This window comes from Apteryx mantelli, chromosome 15 (genome assembly GCF_036417845.1).
Source record: "Apteryx mantelli isolate bAptMan1 chromosome 15, bAptMan1.hap1, whole genome shotgun sequence".
NCBI lineage: Eukaryota > Metazoa > Chordata > Aves > Apterygiformes > Apterygidae > Apteryx > Apteryx mantelli.
The window spans coordinates 21,945,095-21,970,061 of record NC_089992.1 but is presented as its reverse complement, the minus strand read 5'-3'; the positions used below and the strand labels follow the sequence as shown (position 1 = coordinate 21,970,061).

The 24,967-nt window shown below is 39.2% G+C and overlaps 1 protein-coding gene across 8 annotated transcripts in view; it reads right to left on the bottom strand.

Moving 5' to 3' along the window:
- UBE2Q2 (ubiquitin conjugating enzyme E2 Q2) overlaps positions 1-24,967 on the bottom strand; it is a 52,187-nt gene that overhangs the window by 26,091 nt on the left and 1,129 nt on the right. For 7 of the 8 annotated variants that reach the window (XR_010885674.1, XR_010885673.1, XR_010885672.1 and 4 more), the window contains exons 2-4: positions 8,964-9,068; positions 1,866-1,970; positions 144-200 (exon numbers count right to left, since the gene is read on the bottom strand). Coding sequence is in view for 5 of the 8 variants with exons in the window: in XM_067305211.1 (XP_067161312.1) it covers positions 144-200; positions 1,866-1,970; positions 8,964-9,068 (267 nt within the window). In the remaining 3 variants the exon portion in view is untranslated. Of the gene's footprint in view, positions 1-143; positions 201-1,865; positions 1,971-8,963; positions 9,069-23,212; positions 23,259-23,772; positions 23,852-24,967 lie in introns of all 8 variants that reach the window. The other variant, XM_067305213.1, reaches the window with a different exon arrangement.

The window sequence follows — 24,967 nt, the reverse complement described above, 5'->3', positions numbered from 1 at the left end:
TAAAGGTAGAAATCCAAATTTTTGGTTTTCTTTGCCATTGCAGTTTGGGGCGACTGCATTTTATACTTCGGCTTGATAATCAGCCAGCAACCACAGAGAAAAAGGACAGCATTATGATAATAAATTCTCATATATACACATACTTCACCCATATCTTCTTCTTCCTCCTCTTCTGACGTAACTTCTTCTGTTGTTCCATTCTGCAATAGAACAATTGAGGTTTCTGCACGAATTGTCTCTGCATTCCTTTCCCTCAAAAATAGGAAGTCTACTATCAAAGAGTAAGCAGTACATACAAAAGTTACATACAAAAGTTACATTTATCAAAGTCTGCAACGGACTGAAGTTTTCAATGTGAAGGATCATGCACAGATGTTTTCCTGGAATGTGACAGTGAAGAGACTTTAGCAGGAAGCTAAGATAAACAGAATGCCACAATTAAGCTCACATTAAGTTCTAAGTGGAAACTTAAAGAATCAGCTAAGGATATCCTATTTTGAGACAGCAGTGACAGAAGCAATGAACAAGTCAAGTGGGTTGTAACTCATGATAACTTATTCATGAAATCAGATCATAGCTCTGAATAGAAACCCTATTCATATTATTTGGATCTCTGAAAATTAACGGATCTTTGGCTCAACTACCTAGAAATACTGTGCAACAACTAACTTTCATAGCCATTTTTTATTAGATTATTTGATGAAATACCAAAATACATTGATTCCATTTTTCATAACTTTCCATTTCAGAATACAACTTCAAACTCAGGAAGTCTGAGCTGCAGAAATACTCAAAGATATTATGATATGCTTGTCCTCTGCTAATATTCCTCCTTTGGCAAGTAAAGGATGCCAGTGCTGCAGACAAGGCAGGGGATTAGACGGATCTTTGGTCTGACTTAAGGTGCTTTTATTTAACCTGCAAATTATCTGAGGTTTTTGGCTAAGACAGCCTTCCATGAGTTTGCTTTTGAGTTTCAGAGCGTTAAGTAAGACTCTTCAGCAAAGCTACTTCCTAATGTTACAGGCCTATTGCCTTACAGTTGCACTGCTACGTGGGTGGGTGGCTGAGGAAGAAAAGCTATAAGATTACAGTTTGGCACATGACCAAAATTAAGCAAGTTATTTGTCATTACTATATTACTGTCACCACAGGAAAACCATCTGCTACACTACAGGAGTTTTTAGAAATCATGTCATCTTAACATGTGCAAGTAAAAGAAGATACCATAATCCTATTACAAATAAAAACATGCTGACTGTCAGCTACCAGTCTGGTTTTCAGCACAACACAAAACACTTTAGTTAACCAGAATACTTAACAGCCCTTTATCAAGTGCACAAAAAGTATACAAGGCACCTCAGATATCCCCTACCCAAAGAAGCATATGGTCTTTATATCCCATGTCTTTACAAGGGAGTGAAAAAGGAAAACATTATTAAATAGGTTCATCCAAGTGCACACTGTAAAACATATACTCTTCAAGAAGAAACAAGGAATATTTAACCACAAACACATTTTGGAAGTTTAGGAAGCACTAAGAATGCAAAGCAGTCAGCTTGAGCAGATTTTAGGTGAGGATTAAAGTGACACCATTGATATCATTTTATATACACACACACACATATATATACACACCCACACACCCACACACCTTTCAATGACAAAAGCAAACTTTAATGGAAATTGTACAATATCCTATCATTAACCGGATTCTACAACAGATCAAGGACCTGCTACAAAGCAACAGTGCTTCATATCTCAGTACTGGCTTACACAAATTTTAATCTTTACCACCATCTAGTTTGTTAGAGTTGAACAGGATTTTATTTCCATAAGCAGGTGTCCACAGCTTTTTAATTTACCTGTCCAGCTGGCAATGGCTGATCTAACATTTCAACATCTGGATGCTGAGGAAGATTATATAATCTGCAGAGGTCACATATTAATCGCTTCAGCTGTTGAAGAAGCTATAAAAAAAACATGAAAATGTCTATTTAAACCGAAGTACAGAGTCAGCAATATATTTTGATGTTTCTTCACATGTTGATACTGAACTTTCAGCTAGTCTACAGCATTTAAATCTGCAGATACCAGAATTAAATTTCTAGACACCCCTTGTCCCTCCATAGGCATCATACTAAAATCCCCATGTTGGGAAACCCAGAAAGGGACAAGTCATAAAGATGGCTCCCATTCACTTCCCCGTATCAAGTGGGGAAAGTCAGGAGCAAAAGAATGGTTTATTCTGGCTGCACCATCCGTTCCAGTCACAGGGCTCAGAGCCACAGATCACTAAAGAATAATCAAATGGTGGTGGCTCTGGGCACAAGTCTGCCATTCCAGCTTCCTATCTCAAAGAAGCACATCTTCAAAAAACTGGGAGGAACTCCCATTTTCCACATTCTGCATCCCTTCCTAGTGCACACCAGTGGGGCACTAGAGCAACACAGATACTGTACAAGACACAGCTAGGCTGGTTCTGAGCTAGAGTCCAGGTAGTCCGCTTGTGCTGTCTGGGGTCAGATTTAGGCAGTTACCACCACTGTTTTCTGTTTCCAATTTTCATTTCGCTATTGACCGAGTTTTATTAACTGCAAGATAGAGAACAGCTTTCACTCACTGTAATGCTATCCAGAAAATAAGTTTAGTGCTGCAGAAGTAAACGTTAAGTTTGCTTCTTGATCCCATGCTAACTGCGTTGATTTCCATAGCTGCTAACACCCCAAAGCTCCAGGCAGCCTTCAAATTCCTGGTTAAAGCCAAGGCCATGAAAAACCATACCAGCATTTCCTAACTTTTCAAGGCCTTCACATCATCACGTCAGAAAAGCAAAGAAAGGGCTGCAGATTACATTTGCGAAATGGTCAACACTAACTATTGCACAAGAGTACCCCAGAGAAAGCTTGCGAAAGATGCCACTTGCATTCAGTTACAGACTTTCCTTCCAGACAGGGGACAGAGTTTGCCTTGATGCTTTTTGAAGGCAGTGGCCAAGACAGCCATTGTTGTGCTTAGATCTTTCAGCAGCACTTGCAGCTATTCTTAGGGTAGTGAATCCCAATTCCCACTATTTCTCCATGAAGGAGAGAGACTCCGGCAACGTGGACTCATCCAGGGTATAGCACAGACTGTATTATCCTGAAAGAATAATACCTCTGCAGTACTATTTGATGTTTGTATACTGTATTAGTTAAAGTGTATTTAATAAAAAAAAGCCACTCCAAAATGTTCTATGTGTCTAAAGCCTTGCTATTGGCCAGGTTAAGCACTCTTACCCTATCCTACTGGAGCTGAAAATGCAGGCTCTCCAATGGTAAAAAGAACTCATTTCCAAGCCCAAAGTACTAGCAGAGATGAATACATTTTGCCCTTATTTGAAAGCTTTTGTGCTTTTCTATTCTCCAGTAGGATTCAACATTCCTGTTTAATAGGAATATCATTTATTCATCAGATGCCATGAACTGACACACCAGCCTGCAAAAGTAAAAAAGTTATGAATTTTTTTGTATCATACCACATTTTCTGTTTTTGCATCAGTCATGAAAGTCATCCTTAACTCACAAATACAGCAGATGACACCAAAAGAACTGATGCATCAGCAACACATTTCTTGTGAGTAGGTTCATGGGATGCGATAGCTTATGTTGCCAGAAGCCTTCTGTAACACTCACATCCCTCATTAGTGTTAGGACTCTAAAGCTGTTTGAAACTTCTTGGGTGTCTGAAATGTCAGGAAACCTTTTAGTGGGTAGAAAGCAGGTAAAACTAATCAAAAAGTGTTTTGCAGTTAGGTCCATAGGTTTTAGTGCTATTATTTTCAGTATGTGTGAGACACCTAAGGTTAATACTACCACATATTTTGTTGAGAAACTTTTATTCTCTGTGCAGACAACGCTTCCTCAAGGAGAACTTAAGAACAAAAGTTCTAAGACTTGAAGAATCATCATTTCTTTTCTCACATAGTTGTGTAAAGCTAGAGAAGCCATGAATTTGTTTACTTCTGTTGTGACGCACACAGGGGGTGGGAAATAATGTCAGAAGGATACAGCTTGGGAAAGCAGATGGCCACAATATTAGACCTCTCTAATGAAAGAGAGTAAGGGCTAGAAATAGAATTAAAAAACTGCTTTCTGCTTTGCTTCTTCCTCTCCTGGCCTTCTTCAAGGAAAGCCCTCTCACCTGACTCCAAATTCAGAGGAGCCTTTGCAGCCAGGAGTAAGGACATAGCAAGCTTCTCTCGCTTCCCTCTGAACTGCAGCACCACTGTGAGGTGCACAAGCACTCAGAGCAACAAACTGCAGGCACAACCAGAACCAAATTACATACAGGCTGTCGCCTAACGAGCTGTCTCCCTGCCCCAGTAGCGCCATTTCATTTGTGCTGGTATCAGTGAGCACATAGCCATGTGGCAAGCCAGGTCGCAGAAATAATCGGGCTGAGAACTAACGCAGCAACGTGCAAGCTTCTGGACAGGTCATTCCCTGAGGCGGTTCACCACCTAAGCACCGACTCCACCACAGAGCAGGAGGAGGCAGGAACGTGCTGCTGAGAGCAGGGAGTCCCTTTCGTGGCAGCAGCCTGCACTTCGTTAGGTAATGCAACTGTCAAAGGGCAGTTTCATTTTTATAGCTAAGTAGTTTCACTTAATGCCAGCTTCCACAATACGCAAAGGCGGTGCCAGAGCTAGAAGCCAATCCCTCTCCACATCCCTTCTCCCTACTGCTAGTGTTCTTCCTGCAGGGATTCATTTCATGCCTTTGCTGCTTCTGCCATGGATCACCATCACCACTGTCCTTTATGCTCTGCTTATATGTATGAAGAATCACAGGATGACTTAGGCTGCAAGGGACCTCTGGAAGTCATCTGATCCAACCCCCTGCTCTAAGCAGGGCCCAGCACGATGTGAAAGGCATTAGTGGTACATAACTCCGCCATATCAAAAGGGATGGCAGACTTCTGCCATGTATTAATAAGTTAAATATATTTCCTGGCTAACTTTACACACATGCCCGATATAAAATTAATGTTTAATGTATAAGCTTTACTGATACCAAAGAAAAGTGGCCTATCAGTATACAAACAGGTTCTCTGGAATACAAACTGCCTAGAGCAGAAGCTAAACAGAAAATACAATGTGTAATACACAGGGTATTACAGGAACACTGTAAATAGTCTGTGTGATTAATAAGATAATGAGAGTGACCAAATACAATTAAAAATAATAATATTGATAATTACATTGTTTTGTTGTAATTTTTAATAATAATTATTAATACTCCTCAGTTGTTCTGAGAAGTTGGTTGTTCTTATGGATACCATAATGCTGTTTGAGAACATCAAAGCATCTCTTGGAATTTTTTTGGTTTCCTGTATTAATGTCTTACAAATCAGCAAACAGTTTAAGACACTTGTTCTGAAATCTATCCTACATTAGGAGGCCTTTTTATGTGTTGAGAGATCTTTCTAAAGCAGTATGAAAGCTTTAATAATTTTAGAATACCTTTAATATTAATATTCTTGCTGGGTTCATTATGAAGCAACTTGTCTTCAGATTACTAAGAAACATGGACTTAAAGTATAATGCAATTACATATGCATTTTTCTGTGAATATCAACATATACCTATTTGAATCAATAAATCTTAGCCTATCAGTGAAGCAAACTGCTGAAGGAGGATATAAGAGGGAACACAGGGAAGAAGTGAGGGCTATTTGCAGTGCGACCACCTAGTTATCAGTTATTCTATGACAGTAGCTGGTCCCAAGCACATGCAGTAGCCCTGTGCAGTTTCACAAAGTAAAGCAAAGCTTCTTCCTGCATTTTGTCTCTAGGGTCCCTGGTATATAATTAGTTGCTGCTGTTTTGGTAGTTTGCAACATTCTTTCCTGAAACGCCACTATGCAAGACTAAATCTAAATTCCTAAGACACAAGTAGTGTCTTAGCGACAGCAGCTTATCCAAGCTGTAGGCATAGCTGCATCAAGCATCCTATACTTTTGAAGTCTGTGATGCAAATTTAAACCCTCAAGATTTTTAGGAGTGTGAGTACTAAAGCTCCCCACACAATTTTAGGTCCACTTTACTATTGTCTTTAATTACAAAAAAAAATTTAAAAAAAAATCACAAACTATTTTGAATTTAAAAAGCAAAACCTCAAGTCATGTATAACTACATTAAATAACAAATTTAGGGTCAAGACTTAAGGTTTAAGACTTTAGACCTGCAACTATAACTTTTATTATATTAAACAGAGCAACATAAAGCAGGAGTAGGATGCATCTTTTACATGGCACAACCACTAGAAGGCAGTTGTCAGTATCAACTATCTACTAAGACTAAAGCAATACTAATTTTCAGGCTCTGTGAATGAATTTAGGGGACACCAGGGATCAGAGTCTTCCTTAGCTCCTGCGTCTACTGATTGCATCTTGCTCAATATGAACAGTCAGTTAAACTACTAAAGGCTCCGGAAGCCAACACTATATATACTGACAGTGTTCTAACACCTTTGCAACATTTTCAGTGTTTTGGGGAGTTTTTAATAGTAGAAAGCACCCTGCTAATGCCAAGGCAAATACCACAGAATTTCAGATCAACAGAAGATTTTCCAGGAAGTGTGTAGAATTTTAACATAGGTAAAACAATTCTCCTATAACCTTGTTAAGTGACAAGGCTTCCTTATATATAGCCCTGTCAAACTCTTATGCCTAAGGAGCATGCTCTTTGGCTCCCAAAAAGCTGATACCTGTCAGAAGTTGCAAAACAAGCAAAAAGGACAGAAATACCAGAGAACTTTAACTCACGCCAAATGAGGTAGCAATGCCTTTAGCTGAATGCACGTTCACAGTCATAGTTCTACTGTTCCAATAGTAACTTTAAAATGCAACTTCAGAGCAGCATGGGAAGTGACTGTTTAGATGCAGTAAGTTAAATGAAAAAAATCAGTCTGAAACCTCCTAAAAATCTAAGCTGAACTAAGTTAGCGTTTAGGAGATAGTGATGTGTCAGGAACTGCTGCAAAACATTTCTGGATCTCATCTGTTTATTCCTTCTACCCCACTATAATTCTGTGAGTTGCCCTAACTCCCTTGATTTTCCTCAATGGCAGGATGCAGGGAGAACAGTGTGTGGGGGGGGGGAGACCCCAAACCCACAAACCTAAGCCTTTTAGGCAAAACAAAGTCAGATTTCATAGTGCAAGTGTCTGTCTCTTCAACCAGCCCTGTCTGTCTTCATCTTGGCATAACATGCTGTGGGGTGGTTTCCTGAGAAACCGATGGGCCATCTTCAGGTGTCTATTACATCAACCCTCAGCTTTTCCATGGGCAAGTACTATCTTGATACCAGAAGCTATTTTCTTACAAAGTACATAAGCACTCCATGCAAATATGCAATTCAGCATAATAAGTCCCATGCATGTTTGCAATAAAGCTTTCTACCTTAACTTAAGCAAACTTGCAGGTAGTTAAACACAGGGGGAACACCTTGTTTCACAAAACTTGTTAACCCCACACAGCAAATGAGTTCATCTAAAGTGATACAGGGACAGAAGCTACTAACCACACAAGGTTCATGCTGAAGAACTTTCTGACCAAAGGATTTTGGAAGAAAGTTTAGTTGGCCACATGTTCAGCCACTGTATTGTCCTATGTCTTTTCTAGGCAGAGGTCACAAAAAGATTAAGAAACATATACTTAAGATTCTTCTTAATATATTTTAGTCTAAAGTTCAGGCTGTAAGAAGAAAATACACAACTGAAGTGCATGGCTCCTGTAATCATATCCAACAGGAGACATTAAATCATTAATGCCCCTTTGCAATACTCATTTGTGTTTAGTTATAGCAAGGCATATGAAATTTCCCATTTGCTTGTTAGTTTTCTAATTAATCCTGCTAGAAGTCAAATGACTCCTAAATATTGTTCACAGGCTTAAATTTATGCCTGCTTATTTAAGGCCCAGTACGCTTGACTAACATCCCACTAAACATTACAGGTAAGTGATTTCATCAGAAAGAACATTCCTGATTTTTCTAAAAGCAAGCAAATACAAAGGCCAGCATGTAACCCACGCCAGAAGCAGCATCCTGCAGACTGATGTTTGTTTCGTGCACGTCTCCTGCATGCACATTCTTGTACCCTTAGAAGTTATGTAATGCCCATAAAGCTGAATTCAGAGGGAATCACTGTGAATTTGTTAATAGACTGTAATACTGTTCTTTCTAGAAAGGACATTAAGTATGCTTGTATTGAAATCTTCCTCTAAGCCATATTCAAGGACACACTTTTCTGCATAGAATGGAAAGTCAAAACATTTTTATACAACTCCTACCGTTGCATCAAAAGGGTTCTCAAGTCAGAAACAATGCCTGACACTTTTCTGGAATACTAAACTACCATTAGAACCCATGCAAAGATTTTCTTCAAAGAACAACCCTCCAAAGTCACAGCAGCACTCAAACTTAGGACTATTTCAGGAACATCCAGATGAACCAGATGCTGTCAGGTCAAGTCATTTCCTGAAACCAAGAACTCTCATTTTGGATTAGCTACCATTATAAGTCAGGTTTTAGAGAATATACATTCTCAAAAAACACTGAGCTCTTACCTCAGTAGTTAATCTCTGTGCAAAGAAAACACTGAATTAGCTGCATTCCAGAAGAGCCATTTTATTTAGTTTTACGTTCTCATGCATATCACTGTTCAAGTATTTTCAAAAAATATTAAACAACTGTGTTCTTGGGGCTGAAACTTCTGTTAGCGAACAAGCATTTAGGTCATATTCTCCTTCTTGCCCAAAATCTCTTGGATTACTTTTGATCCATATGATTTCAGAAGAGAAATTTACGTTCACAAAATCTCAGAAATAATCCCAAATCTGAACACACTTAATTGTTTGTTAATCTGACAAAGCTAAACAAAAAAACACTCCAAACAACCCCCCCCCCCCCAAATTTCTCACCAGAGTATTGCTCTTCTTAATATCTTCTAAACGCTCCAAGACTGAAGTCAGGTTTGGGTCATCTGATTCTACAAACCATATTGGTGATGAAGAGGGGTAAGACTCCTATTGAAAAAAACAAACAAAAACACCAAATAAACAGAAAACCTCACAAAGCTTAAGGTTTATTCACAGCAAAAAGTTTTGCACAGTACCAACATTACCTTTTAATCTTACTCTAAAGTCAGGTAACATGAAAGCTTTTAACGAAGTATTTTTAGGCAACTAACTCAAGAGAAGCTGAAAGAAATCCAGCCAACTGGCTCCTCTATTTTACATCCTATTTTCATCTTGACCAGCCAATGGACATACATAAGAAATGATGCTGAAAGGTTTTAAGGAACTGGGGGAGGGAACAGGAAGAGGAAATGTAGAACAGATAGTTATTATCAAAATGGAATCACAGGTAGTATATGCCAGAGTAAAACCATATCCATGCTGTTTTTTGATGAAATACAGATTCTTCCAAACAAAATCCACAAGAGCAACAGAAACATGTATCTTCAAGTCTGCTCTTCAGATAAGGTTCTTCAAACTGTTCTACACTGGCCCCCAGACTTAAACAGCACAGGCCAAGTGTCCTGTCTTGGAGGAGGAGTTATTGGGCAGATCATGAAGCCAGACAGCTGCAATTTTATCTTTGCTATCTCGAGGCTCATGGATGGTCTTCCATTGTTGCAAGATTTCTCAAACAATATACCTCAAGCAATCCTATAAAGAAAGCTTCCAGACTATCGCTTTCTTCCATCAGTAGATTCCTACAGTTGTTAGGCAGATGCCAAAACACACCCTAGTTACAGTGAGATTAGGTGGGTTCACAGGATCAGAAGTACACTTGATTTTACAGAACAAACTATGGGTAGGGCACAGAGCATATGGAACACGTGTGGCCCACAACCACTCATACAAGCCACAATATGCGATGTTTAGGTCACTAGACTGCCACAAAAGACAGCCCTCCCTAAGGCATTAGCAAGGTCCTCATCCTGACAGATGAACAGAAATTTTTTGCCTCTTGTTTAGAGGTCACAAAATGCTTTTTTTTTTTTTTTTGAACACAGGCTAGAAAATGTTGTGAGGACAGAGAAAAAGCATGTAGTTTCTACCTCAACAGAAAGTGTTCCTTCATATCATTGACATGTTTGGGGATCTGGACTTTCAAGGCTTCTTCCTCTTCTCACCCATTCAGTGAAATTCTAATAACTGAGGACAGATTGCTGAACTTCAGTTTTTAATCACTCAGATATTATCTTCCTGTCTAATAAAACACTGTCAGGGAGTTTTTCTTCATCTCATTCACTGCAGCTTAATAGGAAAATCCCAAAGCCTTTTCTCATTCAAGGGAGAACTTTAACAACAAGTAATGCTTCATTCTTCATGCCTAAACTGAGTCAAGGTTCCCATTGCTATTCTAATAGGAGGCTCCAAAATGTGTACTGGGCTTACATATTTATACTATTTCTTGACTGCAGCATTATTTTTTGTTTTAAAGCCCCAAGACCGCAGTAGGAAGTTTCACAGAAGGCAGATGTGATACCTGTTTATTAGTGTTACCATCCCGTCTCTAGTGATTCCCAAGCAAACATACGCTTAGAACAAGCTTTGAAAGTGCAAGCCTTAAATCAACAGAAAAGAACAACCCAGATCTTCCTAACTTAAACCAGCTTCAATCATTTCAAAGATGCTGTGTTTAGCAGAATACAGAACAGTCTACCAACCTGCACACTGGCAAGAAATAAAGGCATGTCAGAATTCACTTTTAATAGTATGAAGCTTACTTCCTAACTGACCTTTTAGCCAAAGTGCTGACCCTCCTAAGAGGAACCGCGTGACTAGATAAAGGGCATCAGCTTTGGCAACACAGGCTAAAACAGCAGAGCTCCCATCTGGCACCGTATCACAAAAGCTCTAGCCCCAAGGGTTTAGGATTTTCACCTGCGAACTCAAGCCTATATATAAACTTATTTTTAAACAAGCTCAATCTCCCCCAGGTTTTATATGTTTTTTTTTTAAAATAATAGTAATAAAAAAAAATCACAGATTAAAAATATCCCAGCAAACTACATGGTATTCCTAGTATCTTTAAGAAAAGGCAAACTGATTAAGTTTTCCAGTGTCACTTGGAAGCGTACCATATACAAAGCCAAGACCTTCTGAATTCTTGATTAACCAAAGCCTAATATCTCAAATGCTTGTCAAGAAAGTACAGCATTCATCCCACAAAGCTTTTAAGGTTAAGGAAAATAAACAGATGGGTCAATGGGTTTGGTTTAATCAATTTTTTTTCCTTTGCTAACTATAGGATCTTGGAAAAGTGTATTTTCTCCTCAGCTTCACTTCAGATCCTGTTGAAAGAACGACCAATTATCACTACTGGAGAAACAAGGTTGCATTCCCAGCTACCAGTTTCCCCAATTCTTACTATTCCTTTTAAGTGCTATACTTCATTAAAGGTATTTCAGGTTTTGTACTGATAACATCTCATGGAATTTTTAATAGCATGCAACCTACTTGTCAAGTCTTCTGCAACAGCGTAATACTCTTACCCCAAGATTTTCATACTACACACTGGATCAGTGGGGCACATGAGAAGGGAGACCTGCTAACCATGACCCTCCTGCCTCAAGACTTGTTCGAGCCAGCTGTCGTTGAGGCCTCTACTTCTCTGGCTAGCTCATTAAGTCAGGAGAAGGGGAACAGGGAAGACACTGCTGTCATGGCTTTAGATTACACCAGCACTCCCACCAAAAGACACAAAGAACAAGCAAAACCAAAGATTTGTTGAACTACCTGCTTCTCAAAATCTTCAGTCTCATCAGATAAAAGAAAATATTCTTCAGAAATATTCAACATTTAGACTGTGCATGCACATTTTCATAGTAGGTATTTTATGGCTTCTACAAAAATTGGGCATTTATTAGTTAGGTCTACTAATTGCAATTATTTATAGAAGATAAACATGTGTCAGTTCACTCTTCTAAACTGTATTAGGACTTTATGAAGGCTACTTACTGAATGAAGCTCCACTTTTTACTATTTATATCCTTCTTTTCTGACAATGCTGTTTCTTTTCTCATTTCTCCACCAAAAGGAGACCGCGAACATACATAGAATATAACATCTGTGGTTTGTAATCAGTACCTAGCCCAGCCTGGAGGACCTATACAACACCCTCCCCCAAACACTGACAGCAAATCCTTTGTCACGCAGGGGCATGACTGGTAGCACAGGTTTGATGATCGAGCAAGCCCACTATGTTTAAACACATTACAGCAGCTACTTGAATGTGCTGATGCCTTCTGCATTGAATGACAGTCCTCTCCTCACTCTCTGCTCTCATTCCAACTCATTCAGTTTTCTGCAGTGAAAGCACTGCCACATGTGAGAAAGCCCATTAGGATGTGATGCTGCCTGTCTTGTTTGGCACATGTATGTGTATGTAAACTGTACCCTAAAAACTAAAAAAAAAAAAAAAAAAAAATATGAAAGACTCCATTTTAACTTGCTTGTTAGCTTTTGAAATATGAATGGGAACCTTGCATTTATCAGGAAGGCTTTTCTTAAATACTGTGCGAGTGTATTAAATTCATCTACATCAGAAAAAGATTTTAGTTTTTAGACTGAGGAAATATGGAAATTTAATTGCATATTTGACTTTTTAAAGCAACAGATGCTTAGTATTAATAACATGCAAAATAGTCTAACCTCAAGTTTGTTTCAATGCTTTTTAATACTTAAACAGACTTACCAGTGAACAAGTTTGTTTTATCTTAAAAGGTAACTAGCACTTGAAGTTTCCCTTGATTAGTAAGTAATCCATATTCTTGGAACAGCCGAGTTTCAGCCAGATATGAGTCACACTGTTTTGAAATACAGAATTCACAAAAGAACTTCAAACATTCTAATCCTGAGATAAAACAAGCTCATGAGATTGTAGCACCATAGCATACAATGAAAAACTAAGCTTATGGTTTGAGAGGTCAAACAACTAAACTTACAAACCCCGATTCCATTGAGGGAATTGTGTCAGCTTTTTCTTCCATATCTACATCCTATAGGTGCAGTTGAGGGACTGAGTTGTTGTGTCATAAGGAACACGAGCTCCTCAAACACAAAGAAACATTTGGTGAGGGGAACCCTACAATAACAATTCTCTTGCTATACTAGCTAACTGCTGCTAGAAATACTAATTATTTCTCAGTGGCCTAAACACATTTTAAGCCTTTCACTCCATAGCTGACCTGGTGGGATGTTGCATATCTAGCTTAGCTGCACAGGCATTGTTCATATTAAATGGTTGAGCTCTTTCATGTAACTGCTATAATGACATTTTCCTGCTCTCTACAAGTAAGAGCAGAAACTCAGCTCAAGAGGCAAAGCCTACCCACTTAGATTTGGGCAGCCTTCCCAAGCTCATGTGTGCTCCAGCCTGCAAAGATAACGCAATTGCTCAGCCAGACACGGCACCGGATGACATCAGGCCCAGCACGCGCCCGCCGGGGACAAAGCCTGCATGTCTGCAGGCGACCCGGCACAGCCCCAGTGCCTGGGCACAGCCCCAGTGCCAGGAACCTCTGCACCAACACCCGCGCAGAGCAGCGGTGCTGTCAACACAAACGCTTCCCTAGCTTCTGTGTCACAGAATACAGGAAAAGAATTCAGCCTACTAATAAACACGCAAAATATGAACAGAATAAACCCCATGTTCCTGCCTTTGGAACAATTTCAAAACCTACCAAGTCACTTCGGAAAATCACAGCATATTAAAAGAACATACAACCTCACTGCTCAGACATTGTGACACATCCTCTACAAGACTGTCTGCTTACAGTTTCCTAATATTCTTGCTTAAAAAAGATTGACAGAAGCAGCCAGGGATGTATAGGCTTAAGAAAGCTTTTCCCGGGTAGAGAATTGTCATCTGTCTAAGTATATCCTATCTAAGCTTTCTCATCTTTACCAAGAAGGCTGTTTTACTTGCAAAGTTACATAATCTTTACCCTGTTTTATAAATTTATGGTCATGCAACTCTGATGTTAGAAAAAGACTTTAAAAACAAGCTATTTCTAAACTACTACAATATTGTATATGAAGTGTGAAGCTACTAAATTAAAAAATATATATATTTTTGCTCTCATTTTTAGGATTAAATAAAACTACATTTGGCATGAGGTAAACAGAGTAATCAAGTGCATTTAAATACACGCTATGATTTAAAGTTGCAGTTACATGTTGCTGGTTCTTTTCATCAATTTTCAGATAATCTTAGATCAAGAAAGTGATTTTTTTTCTTTTAATTTCATTAGTTTACTGGTCAAACAAAATTCAGCCAATTAGATTTCTTCTGTCTCCAAGCTTTTGCAAAAACTCCATCATGGACAGAAACAGCTGTTTTTCACATCAGCTAGACAGCTGTAACTGAACAGAGCTGGTTTTCAGGGCAACACTTCTGACAGTCTTCTCAGTCTCAAGGTTTTGTCCACTCCCCATTACTTCTAAATAACAGAATGTCAAATCCCTAAATCCTTAAATAGTGGAATTGCTGCTAGAAAGCTAGCAAGAGACCATTCTAGCTCACGCAAACCTTGGTAGTGAAGTAAGCAAGTCTTAATGTAACAAGACATTTCAAATGGCTAATACAGTCTCTCAAGATGAACACATTTGCGGCTACAAACACATCAAGTAAACTCATCTCATATCATAGATGGCTGCCCTTCAGCAGACACCTTGATGTTACCAAAATAAAGGCAATTTCTAGTTTGTTCATTTGAATTAAGCAGAAGATTTAGAATTAAAAAAAAAAACAAAAAACCACACACACAAGTCCCACTGGTTGGAGATCATATACACATCTTCCGCTAGCAACCAAAAAGCATTAAAGAGTAACTACACAATTAGTCAAAATGTAGTATGTATTATTTGAAGTTGTTAATCATTCACTATTTATACAGTTTTCACCTGTATCAACCCGCCTTTAGAGAGAAAAAAATTGTAAAAATAATCAGAATTTACATAACAAAAATATCAGGATTTTAAAAGATTTTCTTAAAGCTAGAAGTTAAGCTTGATGACCATAAAACATGACTAACACTTCAGCTTCTTGAATGAAGATATTAGCTGTGATTATACACCTGACAGATTGCTTCCCATTAGTAGGGACCAAACTTTCCAAAGGCAGTTTAAGATGCATACAAGTATTTTTCACCACTAGGTAGTTAAGTATGCATGAAACAGCCTTGGATCCTTTTGAAGTCAGCAGATTGTTATCTTCCGCCCCCCCATTTATAATTAAAAAAGCATGAAGATTCATTTTCAACTCATATATTTCTTTTTCCCCTCCAAACGTCATTTTAAGTAACCCAATAATAAAAATATTTCAGTGACTAGCTATCCAGACACCTGTATCAAGTTAATGAAAAGACACTTCTACAGAAGTAAAACTTGAGAAATTTGTTTTCAAAAAAGCAGGCACCACTAGTTGCTCCATTGTACATACTGAAAGATGTTGAACACATTACAGCATTCTGACATTTAATTTCCAAGTTCAGCTCAAAATTTGCAATTTCAAATATGAAAGAAGTGTCACTTCATTAGGGATGTAACAGTTCCTGCACGCAGAATTTTAAAAGACAATAACAAACATTAGGATCAACACAGGTGATCGTAGCCATTACAAGCAATGGTAAAGCAAGTGTAATGGCAGGAAGGCAGCAAAGTGACTTTTACCCAGATCTTCTGAACTAGGCTGAAGCTTCCACCTGGATTTTAAGTTTGCATACAATATAACACTACTTGCTCAAGGCATATAAACAGCAGGACATCCTTTATTCACTGAGATCTCTAAACAGAGCTCTTCAACTGCTATTCTACTATAGGAAGCAAGCCTGTATTAGCTTTAATTTTCTTACACTCTGCCAGAAGTCAAAGCCTGACATACTCAGTGTAGCGAGAAAGTTTGCAACAACCCATGCATTTTACAAGGTATCAAGTTCAGTTGACTAAAATACATTTATTTCTTTTTAAATATGGAAAATTAATGCAAACATACCCTCAAGTTTAATGGTTATCTTGACAGTGCCAACCTAAACTGTAGGACAATCCCAGATGAAGCTGGATGCTTCTGTGGGTCCCCTGGAGACAGCAAGAGCTTAATCACCTCGGAACGCTACAGGAGGTCGTTTAGAGAGAGAACCCCATAAGCCAGTTCTACCCAGGTTCTTCCAATATGCTCAGCATCGCAGTAGTGAAGCCTTCGGGAGCACATTAAAACACCACAACTAACATGGTCATGGTTTTCCTCTCCCAGGAACAATGCAAGTGCAACAAGAGTGTCTTGTTTTAGACTTGTTATTAAGTATAGCCATGCTAGAGAAGGCAGGGTCAAAAGCATGTGCCTCGCAGAACAGAAAGACCACAATACACCACATCTCTACGGGTTCCTGTAAAGCTCACGCTACAAATCAAGTTGTCCCAAATGAAAACAAATATCAGGTCTCGGCACAAAGAAGTTCTACTCATTGTAGAAGGTTAGCACACAAGTAACCACGAGAGGATGTTTCTGCTAAGAGCGTGCAGAACAGCCGTGGGCATTGCTTTTGCCTTCACAATAGGCATCCTCTTGGGCAGAGCACAGCAAGTCCCCTCGCTCCTGTCTCATCACTGCAGGCTTTTACAGGCTGATGTGCAATGGTCAGCCACTTTGCACCTTACACAGGCTGACCACTTTCCAGGCAAACGCACATGGACTACAACAGGTTTTTAAAGGAACTGAAAGACTAGATTATGGAACATGTTCTGTAACATATGGATTCAGGGGCAACTGCCAGTGCCAATATTTGTAAGGCAGAGACCACAACATAGCAAAGTATGAACAGGGCCAACACTTGGATAACAATTCCCTTGTGCAAAAGTTATTCCAAAACCAAGGAGCTTGTAATGGGCAAATTCACCCGTACAAGTTTGTTCAACTCAGCCCTACAAAATTCTCTTGAAACTGTTACAGAACCCTTAACTTTGTAACTTTGGATGCACCTACGGCAGAATACACCATTTTGTGAAAAAAGATTCCTGGAAGAGATTTGACTAAATGCTACCTTCAATTAGGCACATGCTAGAGGCCAATAATTCCAAAGTTCAAAAACACAGAAGTAGTCTAGATTGTTTCAAGTCCCTGTCTCTGTCCAGGTGCACACATTTAACTCTCCCACAGCTCATAAATATCAACATTATTACCTTACAAGAAACCAGAACACACGCAATTGAAGTAGCAAAGGCACAAAACCTCACTTCAAGTTGTCCCATACATGAATACAGACACAGCATCACAGTTCTTAGGCTCTTCTGGGAGGTCAAGTCTCCAAGAGTCATTGTTCAAGCTATTTAGTCTAGACAAAACATGATTCTGTTACGTGAAATTGCACATTACCTTTGCAAAAATGTGTTTATCAGACTGTTTTATTAGTTGCCATAGCCTCCTCCACTCTCCTTACCAAATAAGGACAGCAAGCTTTATGTTGTCCAGTGCTGTAACCATTCAGAATTAAAATAGAAACTTTATCATTAAGTATAAAAACAGAAGATATCACCTTTCCTGATAAAAATTCAGTTACAGATCTTCACTGTGAAGTGACACTGTTCTCCAGGACATCATCAGAATGCAACATGTCATCTATCAATTCAGAGAAATTCACAAATGAGATAAATACTCTAACACTTTTGTAGGGAACTAAACCCCCACACCAAGTGTTAATATAGTGATGCTCAAGAACAACTCTTAAGTTAGCACTAAACATGATTTAGCTACAAGCATAGCAAGTGACAGCTGTTCAAGAACAGTGTGTATTCTGTAAGTTTAAACTGTTGTTGAAGGTCAACCCAGTTAAGTGAGCTAAAGGAACATTTTTTTGCCAATACCATTAAACAGCAACAGATAAAAGTTACAGATCATCCACACTGAATATGAAGCAAAGAAAGCAGTATCACTAAGATCAGGTGAACTGCTCATCAAGGAAGGTAGCAGAGCTGGGACTAGACTCCAGATTTTTAATGCAGCACCTCACAGGAGTCAGATCAACTTATCTTGCTCCTCACACACAAAAAACCCACTGTGTGCCTGTAATCCTCATCTTGACAGTTGTCAGAGAATTGTTGTTTTAGAGCCCTCAGCCACACAGGGTTCTCTTCTTTAATGTGTGCAATACACATGCACTCAGGTCAGCACTAGGTTATCAAATAAGCAGCTAGAGACATGCACTAAAGAGAAAGGTATTCTGAAAATCAGATTCTGCAACACTATTTCTTTACCAGTAGCACAGTATCTTATGTATCCAAATTCATGAATGGCTGAAGGATAAGTCTGATGACTTGAAACAAATTATCAACTCAATATAATCATCAGGAGTTATTAATCACCTATTTCTGCAACTATACAGACAAGTACATTCAAAAAAAGAAATCATCAACATCAGTCTCAAAGCTGGAGTAGCCAAAACTGGCTTTTAACATGGCTAAAACTGACTTAAGAGAAGCGGTTGTAACCAAGTTCTGACACTTTATTCTTTTCCCGTACCAGTGCCTTGCCAAGCTGAAAACAAAAAGTTTTCCAGCAGACTGATGCTCGTCTCTATTGTTTAGACACAGGTACACCCCATATGCACCATTTGATGTCACTTTTGTTCTTACTCAAAAATACAGGCTTTCTTACCCCTCTTCATTCTCTTTACCTTCAGGAATTTGGGGGGGGTGTCCCCCCCCCCTTTTTTTTAAAAGGGTGTTCAGTTAGTTCATCTTAGGCACTAGCCCCATTCTATCAATGGCACAGCACCCTTTCCCTTCTGCCAACTAAGAAAGGGCTTTCCTCGTTTTTTCCTTCTCCCCTTATAAGCTCTTCAGTACTCCAGACTGATCTCCAAATATGAGGATTTCCATTCCTGCCACTGCTAAGAGGTCCCGCCACTCCGCTGCGCCCGAGCGGCACTGCAGGCAGCACTCGCCAGGTCGCCGGCCCTCCCCCTGGAGCCACACTGCACAGCTACCGTGGTGACTGCTTCGTCGCTGGCCTTCAGACTGCAGCCCTTCAAAGGGGACTTTGCCCTGCGCACGTGAATTTTCAGTACCACAGAGTTCAGGGTTTACCATTAAGTTAAATACCACACTTACCACAGGTTTTTTTGAATTTCAAAGCAGGAAATCTGTGTTATCTTGAACACTACTGCACAGGAACACTTGGCAATTTTTTTTTCTAATGCCACTATACTAGTTCTGACAGGGCCTGTGTTTCTGTCTTTCTGAACACACACTGAAGCGGCTGTTGGAAGATCTGCTACCTTACTGAACTCTCTGAAAGGGATGAAAAAGTCAGACATCTGGAGGAAAGGAGAACACAGTCCCCACTAAGCCTCTAAAAATCATGCACAAACCACTCTACAGTACTTAGAATGCCCAGATGACTTGTGTGCATCAGACAACAAACATATACATAAACAACTGATAATAAAAACAGATGATAAAAACCAAGTAAGATCATGACTTTAATACCATGTTCAAGGACTACAGCTGGAAACAAGAGATAGTAAGACACAGACTAACCAGTGTATTTGTTTCTAACAAAGATCAATAAAAAAATTAAATTCGTATCAGCTTCAAATGTAGTGAATACAGGCAGGTTGATGCAACATCTAAACATTATATAGTATCTCTTCACTATCTTTCATTTAGTTTTCCAGATGGCTTATATTAATTGGTCACAGGTCATTTTCATTTCTCCTACAGTGCTTGCAACTGAACAAATAGAGCAAAATGCTTACTAAATTGTAAACTGTCATGTCTCTAAAATGGAATATTAGAATTTGTATTCTGTGAAACAAAAAAGTAAAATACGAAGGCAAATAACTGGACAGTACCGAGCATAGTCCAAGCTGAAGCTAACCGAAAGAGCAGTTCTGTTGATCAGCTTCTATAAACCTTTGTTCCTACCCAGAAGTATCCAAGCACTATCTAGAGAACTGTTTCTGCCTCTTTATCTTCTGACATCTTGAAAGGGATTTGATTTCAGAAGTAAGCCTTTACTTCAGTTTGACTGGACCAGTTCTCTCTGCTATCCAGTTGTCAGTGCAAGAGAGCAGGCACCCGTGGGGGCCCACTGGACTGATACTGGCTCAAGTATCCCACGCAGGGGCCACCCAAGCACCACCAAGGCCGGGGGCAGAGCTTGGCAACCTGTTTGCCTTCAGCAGCACTGGCTTCAGCGGCCTTCCCCAGCACTCACTCATTCCTGTGCCCCTCTGTGGTGCCGGTACAGCTGCTTGCGCAGCCACGCAGTGAACCAGACTGGGAAGCGATCCAGATGAACAATAACCCAGTAAAGAATTTTTATATGCCAGCCAGGTCCTTAAACCTGTAGACTCAGTGTTGGCCACCTTACAAGGCACATAGCCTTTGCCAGTCTGTGAGCAGTACTAAGGAACACACAGGACACAGACTTTGTTCTTCCTATCAATTGTAATTTTTAAATCCTTTTGAGGATATCAACATGTCACCTGTAAGCAGTATCCCCAGACATAACACAGACCAGACACCTGCAGATTCACCCTAGTCTGAATAAGTCTGAAGATGCCCTTTTTTTGTGAGCACACTTAATCAATCCCATTCAGAAGTTCTGATTTTGCAGCATTTCAATGCAGACAGATTGACTGCCATCAAGAATTTGGAAGTCCTACATTATTTTCCAGAACAGAACACACTTTCAGTACTACTCCCTACTTTTCTCATTGCAAACAAACAAACCAAAAACTTTAAGAGTTACAATAAGCATTGCTGCTTCTCACAACATAAGAAAGGTCTCTGGTAATGCCAATTACTAGTACTCCAGGTTTGTCACAAAGCAAGTATTTTTGGCAGCACAAATCAAAGGCAGTCACCACACACCAGCAAGTGCTCGTTATGAATGCAATGAGGTAGCCCTACACTAAGCTTCAGTTTCTTCAAAAGTGAATATTAAGCAGCATATAAAAATTACCAGCTATCATTCAGTCTTTTACAAAGACTTCCTCAACGGTTAAAATAAGGAAGTATATTGAGTAAAAAGTATGTATTAATTGAATGAACTTCTTCTAATTACAAAAAAGCATGGAGAGATCTTTTGAGAACCACAGTGGTCCCACTTCTGAAATTATTATACACTTCTAACTCACATGAGTAAACCATTTGGCATAGTGCTTTTTCCTGTATACTCAAATGCCAGCTTATTTTGAAGTGTGTTTGAAGCCCAGCATTGTGGCCTTGCATGATATTTCAGGAGCACTTTATACATTACAGAGGGGAGAGAGCAGCTGACCTGCAGAGTCCATAAGCACTGGCTACAGCTTTTTACACTTGCAGCACGACTACCTGTCATGTCAGAAGATAAGATCCTATGCCGTCCAGGAATGAAAGATTCTCCCTCTACCTTTCTGCAATATTCCTTTCACAATTACAGTCTTAGCACAGAAACATAAGTTAAAATCCTCGGAACTCCACATTTTGTTATTCGCTTAATTTTGTTTTGCTAAATAAAACAAGACTGAACTTCTCAATTTCCATTATGTAAATGATATTATAATCAATAATAGTTACTTGAGTGCTTTTTTTTAATTTTTTTTTTAACTTGAACAAAATACATCTAATTCTAGTTAGGAAAGTAAGCATTATGAGGATAAAGCTGCATATGCTTTTTGGTTTAGTACTTGCATCCACAGAATGTCTAGTAATCAAAAAAAAAGTCTGTGGTTTGAACTGGAAGCCTCATTCATTATGTGGTTAGTTCTGTGTACAAATAACCTTTTCAAAAGGTTATCAGCTGTCTAGGCACTAGCTAGGAGTGTGTTTAATATTAAAATCTTATGCCTCTGAAGAACCATATGTTCTAATATACTTATTTTTCTGTACATATCTAACTTGTCAAAAGCTTCCCAGGTAATACCTTTTCATCCGTTCTGGTTTAGAAGGGAAAATAAGGTTTTCTCCCATCAAAGAAGTTATCCATAGACAGCAACCTTTAAGTCTTTCATGGTAGCTTCTAACTCCAATTTAGCAGCAGGCTCTTTTTCAGTGAAAGCATAAGATACAGTCTTTCCAGCAGAGAGGCAAGAGTATCCTGGAGTCAGCCATATCACATGAATTGAATTGTTAATGTATGAAGGGTATCACTGCACATCAGAGTCCAGTATCTGTTTGGGACAAAATCAGCTCCCACACAGAACTGGCACAAACCCTGTTCTGCCTGCGAGTGCTGTTTAAGGACACAGAACTTCTATTGAAGCTGCGTATGAGCGGAGAGATATTAGTATCCAGCTTCTCTCTGAGGAGATTATATAAAAGCAAACTACATTCTTTACAGGGGAGAAAAACGTATTTCTACCTAGCTTTTCAGCAGTCCAGATTAGTCCTCTCTCTTGCAGTAAGGAGAAAGGACTGAACAATTGTAGCACAGACTTTGCAATACTGTCACACGTGTCTGATAAGGTACCAAACCAAAACTACAGATTTCATTGAAAGATACTTAAAGTTATGATCAGCAACATGCTAATCTAAATAAGCCCACTGCTCTGATATTTTTATTTCCAAAAAAACAAGCAGAATAGGACCAGGATAAATGCATATTCTTTGTAATGGACACTGGTTTATCCAACTTGATTAATTAGAATACAGTTGTTAACTAAAAAAGGAACCTGAGAAAAACGGAAGTAAAACTCCAGAACAGAGACATTGTTGTTGGCATAACAAAATGGGAATGTGAAGGTACACAGCCTGAACAAGTTCAATAATTAGACAGTTCTCAGGAATAAGAAGCAATGTTTCTGACAGGGATGACTCCACCCTACAATGCTTTTAAAATAATCAGATTAACCATTTAAGTTCCAATATGGGTCACTCCCAGCAAGATTAAAGGACAGACCTGGACAATATTTGTCTGTCACTTCATGAAACAGGAATCAGCTGCAGAGTAAAGTATATCTTACTCTAACACCAAGCATCTATATCACAGGCAGACTGTTCCTATGTTGCTGCAGCAAATGCTCAATTTTAACAGTTCTACAAACTTATATTGCAGACAATCAAAATATCATCATCTTAGCGAGAAATTCCAGGGCAGACTTCCGATCAAACCTTGGAATTTAGTCTAAGTGACTTGTGGAAATCCATGCAGTTCCTAAGCAGACATTCTCCCTCACCTCTCCAGGAGAATGTTTCCTCTTTCCTTTGCCTTCTCTCTCTAGACTGGAGAAAAGAAAGAGATCCATTGTGAAGATCACAGCAACTTAGTCATCAGCTCTTTTCAGACTTAGAGCAGAAGCTACTGAAAGCTTCCTTCCTACCAAGTTTCTCTCCATCCAAAAACTTCAACATCTGTACACACTGCTAGACAGATTTCACATTAGGTAAAGTGTCAAGGTACCCAAATAAGACCAAAAAGAGGAAAAGTGACCATTCAGCATTGTGCTTACTCTCCCCTTAACAGGATTCTTGGGTATCCAGAAGAATAGTCTAATGTAAGGTTTTGTTGAGTAAGGGAAATATCGTTGAGGGCTTTATCAGGACTATAAGGGTTAAGCTGATTAGAAGCAGCAAACAGCTAAAGTTACATATTCGCACTGCAAATCCAGAACACTAAGATAGCAGCTTCTGATGCAGGGGGTGAGTTTCTCCAGAGAAAACATTTATTAACAACTTTATAACCTTACCAGCTTTTGCATGCTAGTACCATCACATGCAGTCCTAGTTCCCACAGTACCTTGATTCAGCTCTCCAGAAGTTCTGCAGATCCATTGCAGCACAGTAAACAAGACTTATGCCTTTCTAGTTTACAGTACCTACAGAAAAAAACTGGAGGCAATTAGGAGTCAGAGCCAAGAGACTCAATTCGGTGAGGAAAAAAAAAAGTCACTTTTTGTCACCTTAAGCTCTAACACTCGTGTCAAAAGCCTAGGACAGCAGTCCAGAGGCCAGCTTTCTCTTTTGGGTTCCATCATTAGCTTCCCACTTGTTTCCAAGAAAGTCATCCACTGTATCTCAAGCTGCCCTCTCCCATTTATTTTTAACAGATGGGGAAAATAGCCACCTACCTGAGAGTGCCAAAAATTAATCAATATTGGAAAGCATTAAGCTGCTCACAGACAACTGCTCACAGAAGTTCCAGGAAGCTTGGACTCAGCCTCTTTTCAAAGTAGAGGTCTTGGCTAAGGTTTGAAACAGCTTTTTTCCAGGTCTTTTTGCAAGCAATATACCCCAGTTCTAGTGGCACACAAAGGACCTCTTGACCTTTAGGGCAAGTGACTGTAATAGCAACTGCAGACAGTTTCCACAATAACACATAAATGCAAAGAGGGGCCCAAGCTTCTCTTCCTCGCTTACTCAGACACACCTTAACTAAAGGCCTACAAAAAAGTGGACATATTTCAATGCAAGTTAAGAAAGAACTACTATCAAAAATAGTTACACCAAAAGCAACCTGATAAGTAGATATATACTAAAGCACAAATCTAAGGCACCAAAAACTTCAGGCCTTCTGACTGGCAGCTCTGTTTGTCATTTGACAAAGAAATAACCCATCAAATTCAACTGGCAACCAAGGGTGCAAAACCTTCAGGGCATTTATTTTCTTTTGAGAGATTTATGAAAGAGATCATGTTGTGTGGAAAGCAATGACCAGCCTCCTCAGTAATGAAACACTAACCCTGCACCGAAATAAAAATATTTAAAGGAAGTCACACAATCCATCATCTGACAGGACATGTCTAAAAACAAGAACACCAAAGCACATTACTTATTTGACAATGAAAAGCACCTTACAAGTACATACAAGTGTCAGGGAAAACAAAAGCCTGCCTTAGGATGAGAAAACTGACTTCTTGTAACAGTTAACTGTGAAGCCTCCGAGACCCTCTTAACGCATCTCCTTCTTTAGTCTAATAAAGTTACTTTAAGGA